This window comes from Zootoca vivipara, chromosome 2, assembly GCF_963506605.1.
Source record: "Zootoca vivipara chromosome 2, rZooViv1.1, whole genome shotgun sequence".
NCBI lineage: Eukaryota > Metazoa > Chordata > Lepidosauria > Squamata > Lacertidae > Zootoca > Zootoca vivipara.
Genome location: NC_083277.1, coordinates 103,398,489 through 103,422,344, shown reverse-complemented (window position 1 = coordinate 103,422,344; position 23,856 = coordinate 103,398,489). Strand labels below are relative to the sequence as shown.

The window sequence follows — 23,856 nt, the reverse complement described above, 5'->3', positions numbered from 1 at the left end:
CAGTATTTGGATAAACATGGTCCTTTGAGGGGAACGACTAGGGTAACAAGCGGGGAGTCTCCACAAGGGCAAATGCGCCTCCCCTTTAGTTTTTCTAATGTGCTCTGTCATTTCTGCCGGAAAATTTGGGGTCATTACCATAATCAGCTTTCCAAAGCTGCCTTGTGTGGAAACATATTCTGGCAAGCTACCAGCTAGAGAGGTTATAAAGAATAACCCACAAATTAATGCAGGGAAGAGGCATGAAAAATGTATGAGCATTTTTCTGACGGGGTAATGCAAAAACGCACTGTGAGCTGCCACTTGATACATGTGAATGTAGGTAATCAAGCTCACTGACTATATGACAGCTGTCCTGGAATCTCCCTGCATCCTCTCTATTCATCTCCTCTGCAAAAGTAACAAAGCCAGAACACCTTGGGCTTGAAGATGCAAAAAGAGCATTTGGTGCATGTGCATCTCTTGTGCGCGCCCCGCGCTGCTCCAGTTCCTTTCTGAACCGTAACTGGGATCACCTGTTACTCAGTTGTTGCAAGGTCCATACTTACACAGATTCGTTTTGTTCTCTACTGTATAATTCTATCCAGTCTCTTATTTCGGTGTTTTACTTTTAAGGCCAGATCCTTTCTGCCTCAGTGAATTGCACAACAGAAGCACAGACCCTCCAAATGCCCTGATTTTCCAGGGGCAGTCTTGGAATTATGAAAGCCGTCCCAGCTTCGGATTTGATCCTGGAATACCCCTATTTTCCTCCGCTGAGCTTGGTAAAGGGGATGACCTGGCCCTGCGAGGGAACCTCCTTGTTGCCTCTCCTTGGCCATTGCTGCTGGCCTTCTCCCTTGGGCAGCTTGTAGTGGCTACTAGAGAGCAGGCAAAGAGCAGGAGAGGAGGCTGCTGCTGAGGCCCAGCCCCACATGACACGCTGGCTCTGTGGGGCAGGAACACCCTTAGCAGGAAGGAAGGAGGAATGGAGTGGAGCAATGTGGCGGAATAGTGCCTGATGATGATTCCGGTTCAACATGGGTTAACCTCCCATGATAGGCAGGTGTTCCCTGGGAGGTGGAGCTAGTCGGCATTCTAAATGAAGGGGGAACAACCGTTGAAAGGCAGTTGGGGGTTGGCAGTTGGGGAGTGGAGGGTTAGAGAGGGAGCAGGGGGTTAGGTTCGGGTGGATGGGAAGAAAGGTTATAACCGTTATTATCAAGATGCAGGAGATGTATTAACAAGTCTGTATTATATGAAAAGAAGATATGCACTTTTAAGAGCCAGAGAAATCCATGTTTTCAAGTTAAATAATAAAGTTAAATGTGTCTAAACGTTCGTGGACTCGGGCAGTGTCTCAGTACCTTCAGAGGTGTGACTAAGAGGCGAGAACAAAGCTTTCCTGTGGAAGAGGAAACTGTTTGCTTTTTCTCCTGTCATACAAAGGGCTGGTTAGTGAAGTCAAGGGCAGGGCAGTCTCGAGCAGGTTGGCTGACCTGGCGCTGAGGGGCGGAGATCGCTCTGGCGCCCCCGCCCTCGCAGGGCGCAGTATGGTTTCCGTGCGGCTTTGCTGCGTGGCGCCCTGCCCACTGGCCCGGCGCCCTGGCGCCCCGCGCCTCCGGGGGTCTACCTAGAGCCGGCCCTGGCCAAGGGAGCCACATAGTTGCCTAAGGGAGAGGCAAATTGTAGCAGTAGGGATCTACGGGAGGGAGTCCCTACTGGTGGCAATAGGTTTCGAACGCACAGCCCTGAGGTACCCTGGAGACAAGTCCAATTTGGACACTGGAGGTTTACTCCTGTTTGCATAGAAGCACAGGGAGAGCCTCTGTTGTTAAAGCAGTGAGGGGTGGGAAACGGGGAATCCCTCACAAGCGGAGCATCAGGAGTCTTGATTTTAAAAAAATGCTTTGTGCGTTAGCATTGAATATTGCCCCTTTCTATTTGTCAGGACAGTGGAGAGCATGTGTGCTGTGTCCCGTTGGTGAAGCACTGGTGGCACACTCAAGCACTGGTGGCACACTCACCCTTCTTTTGATAGGAAATGGCTCTGTGGTGGCAGTGGGGGGGGGACCAGGACCACAAAGAATGGGAGGTTGAGGGGCATTGGTTGCAGGGGAGTGAGAAATGTCCCTGTTTTCATCTGAGGCATGTTGGAGGATGTGGAAGCATGAGGACGGAGTGTGCGTGTGTTTGGAGGCATTTTGGTGCGCTCTGGCACTTGTCACTGTCGTCCGTGTGCGGTTTAGTCATGCTGGCCATATGACCCCAGAAGACTGTCTGTGGACAAACTCCGCCTCCCTCGGCCTGAAAAGCGAGATGAGCGACGCAGCCCCCTAGTCGCCTTTGACTGGATTTAACTGTCCAGGGGTCCTTTACCTTTACCTGCTCAAAGGGTGGAAGCAAAAGGAAATGGAGATGACTGAAGAGGAGGAGTGAGTCAAGATACAGGCAAAGAAGGAGGGAGGGAGAATGAGAATGTATTTGTGGGTGGGTGAGAGAGAGAATGAATTGCAGTGAGGATTGCTGATACAGGAAAAGGTGGCAGAGAGCAAAACAGCATCCTTTGAAGGATGAGAGAAAATATATCTCAAGCTTAGGAATGGGACCATAACAAGAGGGATCAATACTCCTGAGGATATTCTGCCGCTTTTTCACAGCGTTCTTTTGCATGGATTTTACCATGGGGCAATTGAATAATAGAATCATAGAGTTGGAAGAGACCACAAGGGCCATCCAGTCCAACCCCCTGACAAGCAGGAAACACCATCAAAGCATTCCTGACAGATGGCTGTCAATTGGAATCTTTGTGTCTGTTATCTGAAGGGCAAGCTGTACTTATCCCGGTAAATGCTCACTGGTTTTCAGGTGAAGTACATCAGTGGAAGACGCACAGCTACCCGGAGGCTAAGCCACACTCATATCTTGGCTCTGCAATGGGGGTGGAAATGTATTGGGCACACAAGGCCCAAGGGTACCACAAAATGGCTGAAAATGGCCTTGGGTTAGCTTGGCTACAGGGCTATTTTATGCCTTGTTCGTTATGTAGAAAGATGGCAACTGCTGTGTATGATAATACTAATGATAATTCTGTTGACCCTCTGGTAGCAACACAGCGGGATATGCATGTTAAGGAATATCATAGATATTTAGCTACACCTGCCATGGTGAGGGACACAGAGACTGAAATCTACAAAGGGCCACCAGAATTAAGATTCCACAGGTGATATATTTTCTAAATACAGCATGGCTGTATTTAAATATTGTAAATGGTCAAACATCCTAAGAGGAAGCAGCCTGGTGATCTGCTATACGTTGGTTTTGTGTCTGAATATTGCATTATAATCAGGTTGCCTGTCAACCAGAGAACCCCTAGGCCTCATATTCATGACCCAAAGCAAATACCCGACGTGTCGCTTGCATAAACGGATTAACGGTGGTGGAGATTTCATTTGAAACAAGTCTGCTGGGGCTGTGGTTTTCTTATCACCAGTGGTATTAGACAATTGCATTGGCCGGGGTAAACCTTCCTACGGATAGTGTGAGAGATACACCATTGCTTTCTACTACTAATAACTGTTGGGATGCTCAACCATGTTTAATATTCCTGTCATATCGAAATTGTCCTGAAGGATGGAGTTTACGGCCCCCGAAGTATTATAACGGCTGTCAAAACATTTGTGCAAGAGATGGAAATCAGAATTGTGAGCCTCCGGGCAATCCTGTTTAACTGTTTTAATCTTTGTGCAGCACCTAGAGGTTTTAGGTACTTAATAAATATAATAACAGTAGTAATTGCTTTCTGGTTGTGACTCTGTGTGCGGCACCTACATAATTATGAGAAAAATAAAAGTCCAGGATGCAACAGGAGTGTGTCCAAGTACTAGGAGTGAGTGGGGACAGAGGATTTGTGAGCGCTGATGTAAAATTCTGAACCCTGATCTTGATTGAATCTTATAGTAATTCAATCTTTTGAGTCTGTCTACATCAGCTCACAAGTAACTGAGATGTGTGGCACGACATGTTTCTCCTTACTGGTAATAAAATGTCAAAACACCAGAAAATGTAAAGAGAGCCCTTCCTCCTCCATTCCCTCCTCCTTGCAAACATTTTAGAATCACTTATTCATTATGCCTCTTGGGAAGAGGGTACAGAAACATGGAGCTGTGTCCCTGTTCTGCAAGCAACCCATAGCGCCTGCAGTTGAAATGCTCCAGTTTTCCATGGGGATGATGAGGGCCACAACCACCATGACTGGGGTCCCCCCCATACTGGTTTGCAGTTCTTGCTTGTGTACGCATGGGGGGGGGAATGCATATTACCGACCAACGTCTTCTAAAAACAGCTGCAGGGCAGATATTTTGGTATGTATCGATGGCAAATGACATGGGGTGTGTGCGTGCAAATCACACTCCAGTAAATGTCCAAATAAAGCTTATGGTGTACATTACACATCTGTGGCAGAATGTGGCAGCTGCACATTCCACTCTGCTTCCAGGCTACAACAAAAAGGCAAGATGAGCGATCAAGGCTTGCTGAGGCTCGCTCTTTAAAGCCGGTGATAGGCTGGTCACAATTGAAAGAAGATTGTTTTCAGTGTAGCTGCACCTGCTGTATACCACAAACAGTAAACAAACAAGCCCCCATGTTGCGAAATATGTGTCAGAAATATCAAAAGCAACACGATTCTGATGTCCAACTCTGAACTCTGCTGAACAACTACTGTTTCGTTGAATTCTTCATCAGCCAATTAGTTCAACACTCGTAAGTAGAAAGATATGTTATTTCTTCATTAACCAATCTTTTTTCCGAATAAATATACATGTGAATAATAATAAAAAAACACTCTGGAACAGTGCTCATGCGATTATGTAGTCACTGTGACTACGTAATCGCATGAGCACTGTTCCAGAGTGTGTTTTTCATTCGCATGTATATTATATCTATTCAAAAAAAGATTGATTAATGAAGAAATTACAGAATTCAGCAGAGTTCAGAGTTGGACATCAGAATTGGACATTTGCTGATTATACGAAGCTTCACAGCTTGTTCTCCGCTGGGTAAAGTCTGGCACCGTGATTCATTTAAGGACTTTCAGAGACCAGTTTGTTAGTTTTGATGTTTTGAATCATTCCATAAAGCTTTTCACATTGTATGCCACAAAGAAGCTTTTGGCCTCAGTCTCCACGATGTGTCCACTATCATCACTTCTGCTCAGGCTCCTTCAGGTATCACGCTGCAGTCTAATAAGCACAGTGCAACATTGCAATAACATTGGCTAAATCTTATTTATTCCCTGCAGGCAAGGGAATGGAGAGCCATTTGTTTGGAAACAAACCCATCACCAGATGTATTTTGGGCACGAATATATCTTCCTTATGCTCCTGTGCACATACGAACCACAGCTCCACCTGCCACTGGTGGTTTTATTTAGCTAGAAGCATTGATTGATTTTTGCTTAAGATTTTATTGATTTGTTAACCAAAAAAGGGGGGGCAAAGAAAGAAAGAAAGCAAAGAATCATATATTTAAACCATAAAGGGTCGGCACCTGGAAGAACAAAAATACAAAGAAACAGCACAGCTCCAAAGGGATAGCAAATTATTAACTCATAGAAACAAGCATTTTACAAATAATATGGATTTATAAAAATGAAAGAATGTTCCACCTGTGCATTATTCCAGCATTATTAGTTGATTTTGACATGGCATTTAATTGCAGTTGCCCCCAAGAAGTGTTTGAGTTACTCAATACAATACCAGCTGGATCTACACTCAGGGAAAACCCCGCTATAAATAAGTCATGAATTAAACTGTTATAACAAAAAAAAGGGGGGGACCACCTCTTTGTGTTCTACGCCACCACTTGGTGTTGCATGCTTATAATGCAGTTATAGCATTGTAGCATAGCTAGTGTAGCTGAGTCCACAGATAAAAATCGGTTAAAACGAGAACATTAGAATTCAGTTATACTGCCCGCTGCAATAAAATAAGTCTTCAGTAGGTGTGAGATGTTCAGCGAGGAGAGGGGCTATTTGATCTCAGCTGGAAGGGAGTTCCATAAACCTGAACAGCTATGATTCATGCATCTGAGCCATGGGGGGGGGTGGAGGTTCCCCAACAGTGACTCCTCTAAAGACCTCAGTAATCCGGCAGGGATGTAATGAGTCGGGTGGTTTCTGGCACCAGGTATGACATTATAAGGAGACTGAAATCCACTGATCAGTGTTCAGGGCAGGCATAGGCAAACTCGGCCCTTCAGATGTTTTGGGACTACAACTCCCATCATCCCTAGCTAACAGGACCAGTGGTCAGGGATGATGGGAACTATGTCTGGTCTAGGGCCAATAGGAGATCTTCTCCCATCACAAATAGCCAAGTCCATGGGGTGGGAGCATTCTGATTCGGAACACAGTGGAGCAAATGGTTAAACCCCTCTCTGCCCCACAACATGGTTGCCTCCCCTCATTTAGCTATTCAGTGTATAAAAAGCCTACAAAGATCAAACTATGCGGCATATGTTTAAGTATGTGAGACAGATGTCACACCCAGTTTGGCCCTCAGAGATAATAGTGGAATGACTATGCTGTAGAAAATAATTATTTCATAAAACTGTATTTTGATTATTCCATTTTTGTTTTAATATGTGGCCTAGCTAAACTAAAAGGACCTGCTCCTGCCTTTTTGCAGTACAGAACTAGCTGCTTTTAGGTACTGCGCATAGTGAATGTCTGTTCCAGTACACTGAAGAGAATAATCTGTTAGAATCTATGGTGGCCATTGTGTGCCTGGAAAGAGAATCAGCTTGGCGTGCAGTTGTGATTCATCTTGAATTGTTTTGTAGATGGATGAAAGAGGACATTGGAAGACCTTTAAACGAACAGGAAAATGAGTCTTTCAATGCCTCTTATCTTACTGCTTTTAACCTTTCTGAAGAAACTACCATCTTTCTCTAGCAAATATCAAAACTTGATTATTTGATGGTGCAGCTTTTTGCTCCTATTACTAAAATTAAAATTTACTCTCAGCTGACCTTGCATCAGTTGGACTTGAGTCTGGATGTTTTGTAGGAAAGGCAAGTGTTCTCCCATTGTGCAATATGTGCACTATATCAACTGGCATGGAAAAAAAGAGAATATTAGAGTTAGGGAATCTCTAATTTTCTAAAGGTATTTTTTCCCGTTTCAAAAGAATAATCTTTTTGGTTGTACTTAAGTGGCAGTTCTTACTGCAGTTATTGAATGGAACATGTGGAACTTAATAGGATATCTGCAGGCAGGAGAGTTTGTTATTTTTCCGCTTTTGTCCTATTCTTTCATCTTGAATTTGGAAGACTCTTGAGTGATTTGAAAGCATAATGAAAGCACATGGTTCTATTTTTCAGCATTCATAAGGACTAGTGGCCCAAGGCCAAACTGGTTGCTGATCTGTGTGCTATATGTCTCTTCACCTCAATATCCTCAATTTTATGACACAGCATGTTATTCCCTTCATATCATTGCCCATACACTTATATCCTCAGATCCAAGCAAGACAGAAAATGACCATTATATATATATATATTTGATTAGCATCTTACTCTCATTATTAAACTTGAATTAGAAAGGAACAAATAAACAGGACTGCATTTCACCATTCACACAAGCTTAAGCAGCTAAGGAGATGGAATAGATTATTTGTCAACTGTCTTAACTTGGATACACAATTAGAGTTGTACCAATTTATGTGACCATCTTTCAGTTTCATTGTCTATTCTCCCCCTCCTTCCAAATGCTTTTGGTGCTCTCTTGGGGCATTGGTATTAAGGAAGCTATAACTATCTTATACAATTAGCTGGAAAAAAAGGAAAAAAAAACTGCTACCAACTGTTAAGTGCCACTTCCTTTCCTCCTACCTTATGCATAAAAAGTCGAGCTTCTAGGGTGTTGTGGAATGCTCACAAACATTCTAACTTCTCCAGGTGAAGCTGTCGGTGGCAGAATGCTGAAAAAATATTTAGCAAATCTGTGCGGGAAGTGAAAAATCAGTTTGGCCCGGAAAATAACTTGCCATGTGGAAGAAAGGATTTGAGGGAAAGAAGGATGGTGGGAGCAGAAACTTGGGAGGAAATAGTAGGCGCAAAGAATGCTACTATGAACTCAGGGAGATATTTCGGGGGGGGGACTTCATACAAGGGCAAGAGGGAAATCTGGGGACCAGACTAAACAGGTAGCATTATGTGGGGAGAGACAGAGGTAGTAGTGATGGGGGAATGATGAGTATTGTTCTAAATTTGTTGGCATCCATCTGTCTCAAGAGACAATGGAGTGCACCTCCAGGGGTGAAGCCCTGAAGTGACCTCCCCAGGGTGCAAGCCTGGGCAGTGTTTATGGAGCTCCTGGGCTGCCCAGGCAACAAGACCTCCCTCTCGGCCTCACTGATATGGTTCAAAGGAAAGCAGTGCAATACGTTTGGCACCAGCTTGGCTGCAGGAGTTGCTGGAAGGAGACGTATCAGACACCATCCAACCGTCTTAGGGACTCCACTCTGGATTTGTGTAGGGCAGGCATCCCCAAACTTTGGCCCTCCAGATGTTTTGGACTACAATTCCCATCTTCCCTAACCACTGGTTCTGTTAGCTAGGGATCATGTGAGTTGTAGGCCAAAACATCTGGAGGGCCGCAGTTTGGGGATGCCTGGTGTAGGGTTTACTCCTTAGCCTTTTCTTTACCTGAAGATGTGCCACAATGCAGAGGAGGTTTAGGCATACCTGCCAAGTCCTGGACTGCAGAATCTGGGACTGGCAGCCACTGCGTAGACGCAACTTCCGGTGTCGCTTTGCCCATCTATGGGCACCGAAAATGGCCGGTGCTGGCTTCGAAAGTTGCATCTACGCATGTCCGGAAGTGCGCAGACACAACTTCCGGTGTCACTCTGCCCATCTATGGGCACCAAAAATGGCTGCTGCCGACACCGGAAGTTGCGTCTACGCACTTCCGGACATGCGTAGATGCGACTTTCGAAGCCGGCGCCGGCCATTTTCGGTGCCCATAGATGGGCAAATCAGGGAAAAAAATGGCTGCCGGCAGGAGAATATAAGGGAGAATAACGGGAGACGCCATGATACAGGGGACCGCCGGGAAAAGGTAAGGAAAAACGGGGGTTTCCCGGGGAAAATGGGGTACTTGGCAGCTATGGGTTTAGGGTCAGTTTTCCTTCTCCTAGATGACCTACCTTCCCGGGTTGATGAGCCCCATTTGCCCCTTGTTTAAAACTAGCCAGGCTAATATTAGGTTTCATGTCTCCAAGTTATTGAAATCCTATTCCCATTCAGTGCTATGGGCATCTGGGAAAAGTCCAACAATTTAGAACTATTCCTTTATGTCAGTGTATAAAACTGATTTAAGATGAAGTTAGAACGGCAACGATTAATATGCTGGATATTTCACTTACGGAGAAGGTATTCAGAGCTGTCATGATCATAATCATTGTCTTCAGGGAAGTGGTTAATTCGAAAACAGTGTCCTTTATATATCCCTGGAAAAGAAGAAAAACACAAAAGAAACAGATTGGAGTTTGCTTAGATGAGGCCCGCCTCATGCCTGCCCTGTCCCCTGCTAAACAAACCAAGGGGAGTTAAAGCTTGCATAAAATGGTTCCTGTGAGGCTGGGATCTTGGGCTGAATTAGTCCATCATGACACCTACATATTCCACGGGGAAGGGAGGATGCAATTTCTGAGAGTAGCTCTGTCTTTTTCATCCAGATCTAGTTCTGCTTTCACATTTCGTTTCCTTTCCTTTTTACGCTCCTGCTTTCACATTGTTAACTGCATCTCTTGGATTTGCATAACTAGGGAGAGTGGGGAAATTGAATGCAGTTCACATTTAAATGCAAAGTTACAGGATCTGCACTTTCCAAATCAATATGAGAACTCAAGGACCTCCAACCTTTGAATTTAGGGTAAAGCGTGCAATAATAAAAATGCATATATTAGTGAAAACAACATACAAAAACATGTTACATAAGCGTGAAAGTTTGTGTAAAACTGTACCTTAGGCAAGATTGCATACTAAAATGCTGTTGAATTTTCAGGAGGCCTTTATAAAACAAAACAAAACTGATGTAGAAATGTTGAGAGGCCTCCACTCCACTCCTTCGATGAGTGCACTCCCTATGGAGCAACTGCGAGGCCACTGGAAGCCATTTTCAATTAACTGCAGTTAGCATTGAGCCCAAACCCTAAACTGTGGTTAATTATAACTACCGGTATGCTTTATTGAAAGCCAGCTTCATAAGTTTGCAGCTGGTTTGTTTCAGTAAACCATAGTTCAGAGTGAACACAATTTAGGAAAGGGTCTGATAAGCCTGAGGCTTGTTCATGTAACTATAAACTGTAGGTCTTTATCATGTTTAAATGGAACCCCATGCACTTCCTTTCAATTACAGAGTTGGATTGAAATATTTAAGCACCTTGGATTGATTCCTATGGCTTTGCAAGCAGAAGGCACCTCACACAATCAATGTTTTATTGAAATCAATAACTTCCCCATCTGCAGCTCCTGGAAAAGAGGAGTCATAGAATCATAGAGTTGGAAGAGACCACAAGGGCCATCCAGAGAATTAGGAGTCCTCCCAGAGAATTGGGAGTCCTCTTGAACAGTGTGGGCTGTCTTGTTGGGGCTGAATGAGAGGGGGGATATCCCCTGAAATCGGGCAAAGGAATCTTGCAGTTGCAGAGCTCTGCTTGTACAATATTTTCCTACCCAATTTCAGGTGATTTCCTCTTCTCATCGCAAACCACATAACAGCACAGTCCACACCATTCAGGAAGATCCTCTCCAACCCACTGAGGAGCTTCTCAGGGAGTGGTGGGGCTGCAGAGGGGGCGGAGGGAAGGAGAAAATTTGGTTGGGCAAGCTGCCTTCCACTCTTGCAGTCATTAGATTTCAATCCACTAATTTTCTTTCTGTTGTTATGTCAGATAACGTACAAGCTGAAGCTTAAAACTGAGCATGTGACTTCATTCTGGCGATTCACCAAGAAGACTAACTGTGATCTGAAAGAGGTCTCGCTTATGCGGATGCAAAAATGCTGGGATTCCTTTGCATCTGATCCTCACAAGACAAGAAATACAGCCCTGTGCTGTTACAAGCTTGCTTGCTGCTCCCCCAGTCAGCTTGTCCCTTGGGCTCTGAGATTAGTGGGTTGATCAATCGGTGCTGAAGGAAGAGGGCTGCCAGACAGTGTACATGTGCAGCCTGCAGATGCTGGTGACATGATTGTGGAAATTGTCAGGGGGTGAACAAAGCACAGCAGTGAGAAGAACGACAAGCGTTTGCGAGTTACCGACAATATCTGTTCTTGCTGTGTTTGTAATTCTAATATTTGATGGAGTGCAGAATGGAAATGTTATCTTAATTTCTTATTTTTCCAGCAAGTTTCGCCATTTCTGCATAGTCCATAAGTTTCTGTATCCATTCTTCTTTCGCTAGGACTACTTCTTTCCATTTTTCAGCAAATAACATTCTTGCCGCTGCAGTTGCATACTACTGTTTAGGTAGTTCTACCCCTATCATTCCTAGAAAAAAATGCTTCTGGTTTTTTTTGTTTTTTTGTTTTATAAATGTTATTTTTAAACATCTCTTTCAATTCATTATATTTTGGTATACAGTTTTTGGTTGGAGAACTGTATCACAAGAAATCCTGAGAAGTGTGAATTTTAAAGCTGTTTTCAGTTCACACATTGTTTCAGGAAGTAGTAATTAGATCGATTCACATTAAAAGACAAAACAGACTGAATTTCCTCCCCATTCATAATGTTATGTAATGCTTTTTCATAACATCACCAAAGCAACATTTACCTGTCACAAAGCATTGTATTATTTTTTCCAACTATGCAAATGTTCTGCTAGGTCAGTTAATGTGTCTAGCAACTCCTAAAACACATCCTCAGTATTTCTACCTCATCATTTCTCTGAAAAAGCATACCATTCTCCAACCAATTTAGCTTATATTGTCTGTGTGCATGTAAACACACACCTGCACAAATACCCCTTTGCCCAGAAAACCTGTTGTGCTTTTTCCCTCCCTTCCTCTTGCTGTTACGACTGTAGTTGAGGTGGCATAACATTTCCACACTGTCCTGAGTTCATGCAGCTGTGCATATTAGTTCCGTAAACTGATTGATGAAAGTTGAAAACTGCAAAGTCTTATTATGACTAAAAACAAAATTCTAGCCTTACGGAATCAAATTCATTCCTGGTGAAAGCAAAAATAGTTTACACACCCTCTCCTAAAAGTGCATCAAACACAACTTCAAATTAATCCTGAATGATGGATTTATCTGACAGGTCAGAGCTGCAATAAAATATTGCAGCATTGAGGGCTCCTGTATATTGCCCTAGTTAGTTATGCCCTGCTCCAAAATAGGCAATTCCATTTCCTCTCCCCTTTGGTTTCCCAGCCTTCTGAGGTCACTTGCTGCTTGCTGGGATGTTTGTGGGTTTCCCACTCTTTAAAAAAACAAACCGTTCTCCTGCAATTCTTGATGTTTCCCTGAACCTTCCAATACATCCCTCTTGTCCGGACAGTGCCATTTGGGCTGCATACACACCAACCTCCTCCGAATATTGGAAATAAGAGGGAACTATGCCTTCGTCTTCTTGATAGAAAAGAACTCGACCTATATGCACATGTGGTTTGGGGTTTTTTTGTTGGGAGTTTTGTTGTTGTTAATTGATATTAGTTTTTTGTATCTTTATTTTTAGATCTTATAATGATTTATGTGGGAATTGCTCAATTACGGTTGTGTGCTATTTGATGTATTTTATTTATTGCTTATGACTACATGGTTTTAATTATGTAAATCTTTTCATGTTGTGGGTGTGGTTTTAGATATGGAAAGGCGGCATACAAATTATGATGGTGATGATGACACAAACCCACAAGTTTCAGAACTTTCAATAATACCAGTTATAATAGATTGTGGGAAGGCCATCGTGTCTGTTGGTTGTCTTGAGGTGTTGACAGTTTTTGTGTGTGTTCTTTCACTAGTAAAACCAATTACACTTGTCATGTCCTCCTACATATTACTGCTATTTCTTTGCATCTGAAAGGGACAGAGGATCATTTCATCTGCCTAGCATTTGCTTGTCTTAAAAATCTCAAGTTGAGAGTGTGATCTGCTGCATATGAACTAAATCCTTTTTATATGTGACCTACTTCGTTTTGTATTCATCATTGTCTTGGGTTGATTCCAGGCAGCCTGAACAGCAGGGTCTTTCTGAGACCTTCATTATCTTTGCTGGAACTTTTGTAAATGCAGTGGTGTTTACTGGGGGTGTTTGCAGTAGATACTTCATTGCCCACCTAGCATGTTGGAACCTTACTTTCCATTTACTGAATACACATCAAGAGACTGCCTATGCAGAAACCCGTCATGGCTCATTGCATGTAATGAGATTATTGATTTTAGGCTCAATCTAAAAGTGAGCACACGCACGATGATTATCCTGTGATAATTCCTCTCAGTAGCTTCCTTGTCGCCCCTGAATTTTAAAATTCCTCTGCACACCTTTTTTTTTTTTAAACAGCTTGTCCTGGGGGTTGGTAAAATGATATTAGAGAAAGGAAAATCCGTGAAAGAAAAAGTGTGCCAGCATTGGTGGTGGGTGGAATCCAACCATATCCCAGAGCAGATTTGGGATGGAAAGCTTTATGGTGCAAATGGAATTCATTCTGCCAGGGGTGTAGCATGAGGGGTGTCAGGGGTGCCATGGCCCTGGGTGCACAATTTTTGAGGGGACACGAACCAGGTGCTCCCGGGCACCCCCAATGCGGCTTGGCACGGGGCTGTGTTGGCCGGCTGGGCTCCCCACTCTGTGTGGGGAGGCAAGCGGCTCAGCACAGCCCCGCTTTGCTCCAATGGGTGTGAGGGCTAGGCTAACACCCACCTGGCACCCCCTGCCCCCCAGTATGTGTGCATGCACATCGCCACTCTGGGCACCAGCAACCGACATTACAACGCTGCATTCTGATCTCATAAAATCCCCGTTATACTACAGTACACTAAACCAGATTTACCAAAGCTCAGAATTCAGCTGTATCTCATCTCTTCTGTTGTCCCATTTATTAGCAAATGCATTCCATGTTGGAATTCTGACCCCAAGCTGCCTGGCCTCCGTTACACGCCCATTTCTAATTCTGATACATTCCATTCTGAGTTCGTCTTTTTCTCCCAGATCTATCAAGTCTTTGAGAAGGGGTTGAGAAGGTTGCCTCCTCTCATTTCAGCTGAATGTTTCCTTGTGAGCCTTTTCTGCCACAAAGGCTCACTGTCAGAAGCTATTATATCTTTACCCCTGTTATCTTTCTCTTCACATCTTTCTTTTCTTTTTATATATATATAAAATGTTTACTTCAAATGCTCTTTAACACCTCACTTTGACTTTGTCCAGGCTGGCTGCATCGTAGCACGGTGGGATGTAGATATGTCTTGCCCCATTTACTGGAAATGAGTTGTAAATTGGCTAATGCTGACAAGGAGGGCTAATCTCTTTTACATATGTACATCCAGGGCTCCTTTTTTCAGCCGGAACTCGCCGGAACTTAGTTCTGGCACCTTTCGGGTGGGTGCCATTGCCATTCTAAGAGAACAAGGGAGGCCATGGTGAGTTCCGGCACCTCTTTTCCTAGAAAAATAACACTGTGTATATCTACTTATTTCATAAATTTTGTTCAGTCCTAGTGTTGTGACATGGGGTTCGTGATTTCAGCTCTCTTGACATAATATGCTGGAGACAGTTCTCTAGTAACACTTCCTTATTCAAGCAAACAAGACTAAGCTCTGAGGAGGACGGGGGACTAGCTAGAAAGGCATACATTTTGGAGGGAACAATATCAGGCAATCACAGTGCTGCCTTTTGGAGGAAACCAATAAGACAGAGGATCCAAATACAGCAGGTTAAAGAACCAATAGTAGCTGTACCTTCTGGAACCAAAAGACAGTTACTTTACCCTAATGCAAATACATAACAATAGTAATACAGATATAAAATCCTTTGACTCAATACACAACACCTAGGAGTCCTTATCTGTCAGGCTACTTAAAGGCCATACATTTAAAAGCACATGAAATAACCCCCCCTCCAAAAAATCATGGGAACTGTAGTTTACCCCTTACAGAGCTACAATTCCCAGCACCACTAACAAACTACAGCCCCCAAGATTATTATTTTTTTGGGGGGGGGGTGTCATGTGCTTTAAACCTATGGCGTGTACACAGCCGAGGTCTACCTGCTCTGCTTGAATGCATTGTTCTCCTCCATTAGTTTTTCTGTTTGTACAGGACAATTATTTGCATGGTTTGGATCAAATGCTTATTAACTATTTTGCTGCACTTTCTTTGCATGAAGTATAAAATTCTCCTCACCAGGCTTTACCAGCTAGCACCTGACTAAATGATCCCTTGGAAACTGGTCAACTTACTCACACTTCCATATCCTGGCAAGGCAAATGTCACCTCTTAATTAAGTTAAATTAAAATGAAATGTATTAATTATATTTATATCCTGCCTTTCTTCCAAGGAGCTCAAGGTGGCAAACATAGTTCTCCTCCTTCCAATTCTGGCCTCGCTGAGAGACAGTGACTGGCGCAAGATCACCAAGTGAGCTTCTTAGCCAGTGGGAATTTGAACCCTGGTCTTCTAAGTCCTGGGCTAACCACCATATCACACCGGTTTATGTATTTCTAATTAAGAATCTAAGGTTTCTGGTGGAGCTTAAAGGAGTTTTGAGTTTATAGTCCATTTTAAAAAAAAATTAAATGTGTAAATCTCAGTTACTGTTGTTACTTTGTCTGGACTAAGATTGTAACTCCATGTTTCACAAGTGCTGTGCCTGCTATCTCAGATGCATGTCTGCTGGATGTGGGTGGTGCTGTGGTCTAAATCACTGAGCCTCTTGGGCTTGCCAATCAGAAGGTCAGCAGTTTGAATCCCAGTGAGGGGGTGAGCTCCTGTTGTTCTGTCCCAGCTCCTGCCAACCTAGCAGTTCGAAAGCACGCCAGTGCAAGTAGATAAATAGGTACCACTGCGACGGGAAGGTAAATGGCGTTTCTGTGCGCTCTGGTTTCCATCACAGTGTTCTGTTGCACCAGAATCAGTTTAGTCACGCTGGCCACATGACCCGGAAAGCTGTCTGTGGACAAACGACGGCTCCCTCGACCTGAAAGCGAGATGAGCACCGCAACCCCATAGTCGCCTTTGACTGGACTTAACCATCCAGGGGTCCTTTACCTTTTACCTTTACCTTTATCTCAGACGCACAACTCTCACAGACATAAAGAGCAACAGGCTACAGCTGAAATCCTACAGACACTTACTTGGGAATAACTTCCACAAAGGTAGCAGCCTTAGTCTGTGTTAGCAAAACAATGAAAAGGCTTGTAGCACCTTACAGGCAAACAGATTTATTATGGCAGCAGCTTGAAATCTTATGCCATAATGAATCTGTTAGTTTTTAAGCTGCCAGCAGCCTTTGTTGTTTGTTCTTGGGGAAAGTCCAACTAATGTAAATAGGGCTCATTTCTGAGTAAACTTGCATAGAGCTGGGCTGCAGATCCATTGCTTAATTACATTCCTGTGCTGTCCTTTGTCCAAGCGGATCCCAGGACAGTGTACAATAATGCCAACAGCAATAACAATAAAACACAAAAAAGTGATACATAATTCACTGTGTTCACGAGTTCCCTGTTCTCTTTAATGCTCTATCAGCTTACGTAGTTGAAGCATGGCAACCTTTTCCTCCAATTGATCTCTATCCCCCTCAATACAAAAAGAAAACACACTAAATTAAAATTAACACTGTTTGATTCAATTGACCCTAAGCAACAGTCACTTAAATAGTGCAAAAACAATATGGCTACAGCCTTGCCCATACTAACCTGCAATTAAGAGCCACTTCACACTTTGAATTTTTATATCGGAAGGATGCTTGAGTTTATGTAGGAAAACATAAATTGCACCATTAATCGTAAAAAAAGCACACGTATGTCTAAATTTTCAAGTTTCTTGCTAATGAACTCCATGGGAGAGACCCAGTCCTTTTCTTGATTGGCAAGCCCATGTTGTTGTTTTTTATGTACTGTATGCAACTGATATTAATACCATTCCATCAATAAAAGCTGGGGGCTTTGGGGACCTGAGTCCTATTGAATTAAGTGAGGCAATCCCCCAAGTAAACATGTTTATGGTTGGGCAGTGAAGTCATTCTCTTACTAAACATGGAATAGCTTTGGGCTGATCCGTATTTGCTGCTTTGACCTAAAAACACAAATCACATTACACTGCTAATGCATGCTTTATCAAAACATTCTTCTTTCTGCAATTGTGCCATGGGCAACCGTGGTTCAGAGTTGGACCAATGTTGCCATAAGCATAATTGCAGAAGGATAGCCTCTTAGTTAACAGGGACTGGCAATGTAATTGATATACGTTCAAAGCAGCTTCACATTTAGAAAGATGCTTGTAATATGTGACAACACCCAAAATGTGATGAGGGTATCCTATTGGCTTGCCATGTTATGCGTGGGCCAACCTTCTCCAATGGTTCATTCCTTTTATGCTTTCATTCTTCAAAGATTGCCTTCAGGATCTTTTGTTATTATATCCCCATTTTAATTGGTCTTTCCTCCCCCTTCTGATTCAACATCTTTTTGTGCTCCCTCCATGCCTATAACTTGATAGGAACTGTTGATACAACAGCTTTTTGTTGATGGAGGAAACACTCTAGTCCCCCTAATACTCCTGGTGTCAGACGGCAGAGGAAACAACCCTCACTGCAGGTTGCCAGGAGCAGATAAGACAAGGAAAAGTCCTTGCCATCTGCTTTTTATTCAATATTTACACAGAGAGGCTTGGAACACAGCCTCTTAGAATAATGGCGTTGTACCAAGTGACTCCCCACCCCCTTTTCCTCCCACTTCCTCATTCGTCATCATCTCCCCTATGAGTGACGCTGAGGGCCCTTTGCTTCTGAGCTCTTTGCTCTACTACTTTCAAGCCTTGCCAGGTTCTGGGAGGGGTGGGTGGGTCTGGAATGCTTTCTAAAGCCACTGTGTCCATCAGCTGTTGCCCTCCTGGTGCTTCTTCCGCCACCGCCTCCTCTCCCTTTATTTCCCAGCTTGTAACTCTTCACTGCTTGGATGGAAAAGATGTATCTATGTTCTTAGATCCAGGAATGGATTGATCTTGATTTCAGTGTCACATTCTGACACTAGGAGAGCCTTATGACTGTGTGGCTTCCAGTACTTAACAAAGCAGACCTAGGATGAACATATCCTTGCATCACAGTTCCAGATACATGAGAATGGCGCCTTCTGCACAGGAGGGCACGTGCTCCATGAATTTGGAAAAATGTAGGAGCTTGGTACCATCACCACAAACTTTATTGCACTAGCCCAGGCATCCCCAAACTGCAGCCCTCCAGATGTTTTGGCCTACAACTCCCATGATCCCTAGCTAACAGGACAAGTGGTCAGGGATGATGGGAATTGTAGTTCAAAACATCTGGAGGGCTGAAGTTTGGGGATGCCTGCACTAGCCAAAGGCCATGGCACCAGCCAAAAACATTGCCAGTCACTCCATATGCAATAAAACCACTGTCAAATTCTTTGTTACATAGGATAAAAAGTAAAATGAGCTTGGTGTTGCTTCACCTGTTTACTGAAAAATATTTGCAGAACAACTAAAAATGCTTTTCCTTTTTTTAAAAAACAACCAAAAACTTTCCAATTTTAAAAATCCATTAAGTAAAAAGCAGGATGAAATTATGGTTTACAAATACTATTTATGCACACCTAGGCACAGAGAAAAATAGTAATTGGTGCTTTCAAATGACCATGAAATAAAAGTTGTGTGTCCTCTCACAATGTTGTGCAATGCTTCGATGTGTCCGGTAAGCAAATTCACAATGGCAGTAAAATGCAATGCAGTACAATACAATTGTACCTTGGTTCTCAAACTCATTCCGTTCTGGAAGTCCGTTCCAAAACCAAAGCGTTCCAAAACCAAGGTGCTCTTTCCCATAGAAAGTAATGCAAAATGGATCCACCCATTCCAGACTCTTAAAAACAACCCCTAAAACAGCAATTATCATGAATTTTACTATCTAACGAGATCATTGATTCATAAAATGAAAGCAATAAACAATGTACTGCAGTCACACAATCAATCAGTAGCTGAACTGGGTTCCACACAGTCACAAAAACAAATTAACCGAAAAAGCCTCAAAAACAAAAATGCAAAATAAATAGCAAAAACAGGCAGACCCCAGCATAACACTCAAAACGGAAGAATGGCACTCAAATTGGAAGCATAACACTAAAAACGGAGCACATTCAGCTTCCGAAAAATGTTCGCAAACTGGAACACTTACCTCCGGGTTTGCAGTCTTTGGGTTCCAAGTTGTTTGAGCATCAAGGCGTTTGAGAACCAAGGTACCACTGTATTCATAACCTTGCTATGTTTAACAGGTGTTGTTAGAGAGCAATAACAAGATGGCTGCATACTGCCTCTGGTATCAGAGGCTGAATGCTTCAGAATACCAGCAGCTGGGGAGCACAAGTAGGGAGAAGGGTGTGGCATTAGCCTCCTGCTTGAAGGCTTCCTGTAGGCATCTGGTTGGCCACTGAGCGAACAGAAAGCTGGATTAAGCCTTTGGGCTGATCCATCAGCACTCTTCTTATATTATGTCCTCAACAGAGAGTCATGGGAGACTGGAATATGCTCTCACTAGTTTCTGAAGGCGGACTTGTTTTATGTCTAATTGCATCCACATTATTATTTTGTGTAGAAGCTGCACCTTCTGCAAGTCTACCAGATATAAGAAAACCCTGAAATATCAAACTGTGGGTAGTCTCCTTGCTTGACGAAGCATCCATATCCTTCGAGTGACAATCCAAGTTTATTTCCATGCTGTCAAACTGTGTCCCGAATCCACTGAGACAGCAGTACTGGAGTTCTCCCTCCCTTTGGGATGGGCTGTCATCCATTTGGTTTCATATCCCCCAGACTCTCATCCTTTCTCTCTCATTAATATGGTGATCACCCATGATCTGATGGGCTTGTCTCTATAGCCTGCATCAAGGCCCATCATTTCTTCAGAAGAAAAGATAAATGAATTGACAGCTGTGTCGTTCCAGAAGTCATCGTTGTTTTCTCTATTCACCAGTCATGGCTTGCCACCTTCTGAAGCGCACAGTGCGCACTGTTACCATACTTTCGCATTCCCTTGTTTTCTTATGTTATCATACATGTCTTGAAGCCATCTGCCTCCACCTCCTGCTTTGCAGCTCAGAGCCAAGCAAAATGTCTCCTTCCGTACATGGCTGCTTGCAGACAGTACTCCGTCCACCCTGACTCCCTGCCCAGCAGCCCGTTCTTAGTGGGATCATGCAACTGCTGCCTGCCAGGATGTACCAAGCTCAGAGTGCACAAGCCACACTTGCGCATTGCCACTATTGGAAGCAATAGCCGCCTGGTGGGTGAGCTCAGAATGCAATGGGAGGAAGTAGTCATAGGTCTTCCCTCTGTCTATGCTGCAATGCTACAACTCTCATTCTTTCAAGTACAGTAGCTAGTACACCTTTTCCAGGAACCACTTCCTAAAATCCTAGAAGTTCAGTCTTCTTACGAAATTATTTTGCGGACTTTGCAAACGAGGTCATCATGGGTCTTCCCAAGGCAAGTCACAGACAGATCCTATATAGAGTTAGGCATGCTTAGGCTTAATGATCCTGAAGCTGAGGCTACAATACTTTGGCCACCCCATGAGAAGAGAAGACTCCCTGGAAAAGACCCTGATGTTGGGAAAGATTGAAGATTGAGGGCACAAGGAGAAGGGGACGACAGAGGATGAGATGGTTGGACAGTGTTCTCGAAGCTACGAACATGAGTTTGACCAAACTGCGGGAGGCAGTGGAAGACAGGAGTGCCTGGTGTGCCATGGTCCATGGGGTCACGAAGAGTCGGACACGACTAAACGACTAAACAACAACAACAGGCTTACTGAAATAAATGAGTGTAAGCACTTTGCTTCTGACTTACAGTAGTTTTCTGTGTATAACACACCCCGTGTATAAGACAACTCCTATTTTTTGGGACTCGAAATTAAGGAAATGGGAGGATTGCCCACAGTTGTTGAGCTTTTTTGGGGGGGGGAGGTTGCCTACAATCGCTCACCCACCTGACCGCCACTGCCAATTGCACGCCTTGCCTCAGACACCAGCCCAATCGCCGCTGACAATCTCCAGCTTGCGGCTGCCACCAATTGCCCATCTATCTACTATCCGTGTAGAAGATGACCCCAAAATTTATCAACACATCATCTTATACACGGAAATATACAGTACTCAAGAGGCAGTGTGAGGGAGGATGGGCCATTAAAAGGGGCATATAATTTTTTCCTAAACAAATACCTAGTTTTAGAGCATTTAGACTTGGTGAAGTATATTTTGGGAAATTACAGATGCTAGATTTTGGAACCTCTGGTTGGGTTCTCTTTTGCTCTGTGTGATGAGCCATCATAAGCTACAGAGCTGAAGGTTTCTCAGTCTAAGATGCCATCTCTTGCTTCTATAGATGCTCAGCCCCCTGTTCCTTGGCAGCCTCTTGAATTTCCTTGGCAATACAGGGATAACCAATGCTTCCTAGCTCAAACTTGGCCTTTGCTTGTCAGTCTTGACTGCAGCTGCTAGACTTGGCTCTTGTGTGGACTTGCTGCATTCTCTGCTCACCTACTTGCTGGATTTCCCTCAGTGCCTGGTCCCAGGGCAACTGGGCCTCTTGATTTCCCTGACTAACTAAGATCCAGCATCATGGCATGTAGTCAGAATAAGGAAACCGCAAATGGTAAAAGCATGCAAAGGGGAAAATATGTAAGGGGTGGGAAAGTTATTTAATATATTCAATAGAACTCTAGAAAATGAGGCTTAAAAATGCATGACCTACTGAAAGAGTTGGTTACAGTTTCAAGTTAGATTATATAGATGTCTCACCTGTGGCAAGTTAGAACACGATTTCTAGAATGGATAACATCTGCTGGATGTCAAAGCAGCACAGCTGAGGATGTCTGTGACATCACAATAACATGGCATTGCCCAGCCAGCTCAACATAGCCCATCCAGGGGAGCAGGCCCACCCCAAGATGCACATGGGGTGTGATGGTGGGAGAGAGAGAGGGGTCGGGGCGACGAGTGCCATCACGCGGGAGGAAGATGCAGCAGGAGGACCAGAGAGAGGAGTGTTGTGACGTCACACGGTTGGGGTGAGGAAGGGGGGCGCTGAGTGGGGGTGGGCCGTGCCCTTGGAAAGGATGAATGGGGCGGGCTGGGGTTTCACCACAGGGGTGAGTGGGGTGGGGGGGACATGCATGGGTGGGGGAGTCTGAAGGTGGGGGGGATGGGGGCGCTGAGTGGGGGAGGTCCGTGCCCTTGGGGAGGATGAATGGGTCAGGGCGGGGTGATTTAACAGAACACGCGTGGTGGGGTTTTTTTAATGATTGCCCCAGCAACGTGTGGCCGGGAACAGCTAGTATATATATATATATATATAAGCATATATATATATATGCTTGCAGTTTGTAACAGACTACCGTGGGAATGCTAAATTTAAGAACATGTAGAAGGACATCCATCATCGGATTAGGAAGGGGTTGGATACTCCTGGATTCCTATGAAACTTCCCCAGCCCTAAGCAATCCATCACCAGATACCAGCCCTTTTTGAAAGGTTTATTTCATTCAAGAAGTTAGAGGAAGCTGTCATACCATAAATCATTTTAATTGAAAGGAACACTTTCAACATGCAGTCTGGATTCATAATGCAATGACCTTGATTTGGGGCCTCCATTCATTCCGGATCTAAGGCATTGTCTTATGTTCCTGTTGGCAAAATCCCTGGGGATTGATGGCACAATGTGGATGAAGATAGGTGGGTTAAAGTTTAGAGGAAGGGGGGAAGAAACTAATGGTTTCCAAGCTTCAAGCTTGATGTTGATAGTCAGAACTAGGGAGCTAAAAGTTTGCAAACACTCGGAGAGCTGTGCTAAGTGCACAAACCCCCCACACAAATATGATAACCAGGTACTTCACTAGTGCTTTTTCTGTATATTAATATTATTATTCAATTTATACTCTACCTACTTATTGGGGCACACAAGAGGGCTTAAGTAGAAATCAATGCAATACACAACAAAGCATGTTTTCGCCCAAAAGGGGCATGGTCTTAGAAATGACATAAGATATTCTGCGAGGAAAAACAAACGTTGTGAAACGGCATAAACCAATCAATGTGGCAGCATGGGATTTAAATCTCACATCGCTTCTCCTTATTGGCCTAGCTCATGGGAATCTATGCCAAATCTGCCCTCTTCTGCAGCAGCAATTGGATTACTCTTGTGCAGGAAAAAAGAAAACAGGGACCAAATAGCTTCTGAAAGTTAAATGCACATACAAGTATTAAAAGGGGACTGTGGACAAGAGAGAGATGTAAAGCCGTCCTCTGATTTGTCACAGGATTACAGTTGATACATTAACAGTAGCTAATAATCGGAGGCAGTTACTAAAATATAGTCAAAGCGTGTTGATATTTCTCTGCTCCTGCTTCCATAAACTGGGAGTGCTCAATAAGGATATGAAAATGAAGATAACGATGCGGCAGCAGAATTATTGATCTTTAACATCGATGTGTTCTTGAGCTGAGCAGACGTGTTCCACCTATTTTTGTTCTGTATGTGGCTTGTAAGGATTGGATGCACTGCAAAGAACACCCAGAAACAACCAGTCCAAGTTGACATGTCTCAAGGGACAAGCAGCTTCCTAAGAACACCAGGTAGAACGAC

General features: G+C 43.8%; 1 protein-coding gene across 1 annotated transcript in view; it reads right to left on the bottom strand.

Annotated features, from left to right (window-relative positions):
- CACNG4 (calcium voltage-gated channel auxiliary subunit gamma 4) overlaps nucleotides 1–23,856 on the bottom strand; it is an 84,191-nt gene that overhangs the window by 5,655 nt on the left and 54,680 nt on the right. The window contains exon 2 of the mRNA XM_035104013.2: nucleotides 9,411–9,494. Coding sequence (XP_034959904.1) covers nucleotides 9,411–9,494 — 84 coding nt within the window. The remainder of the gene's footprint in view (nucleotides 1–9,410; nucleotides 9,495–23,856) is intronic.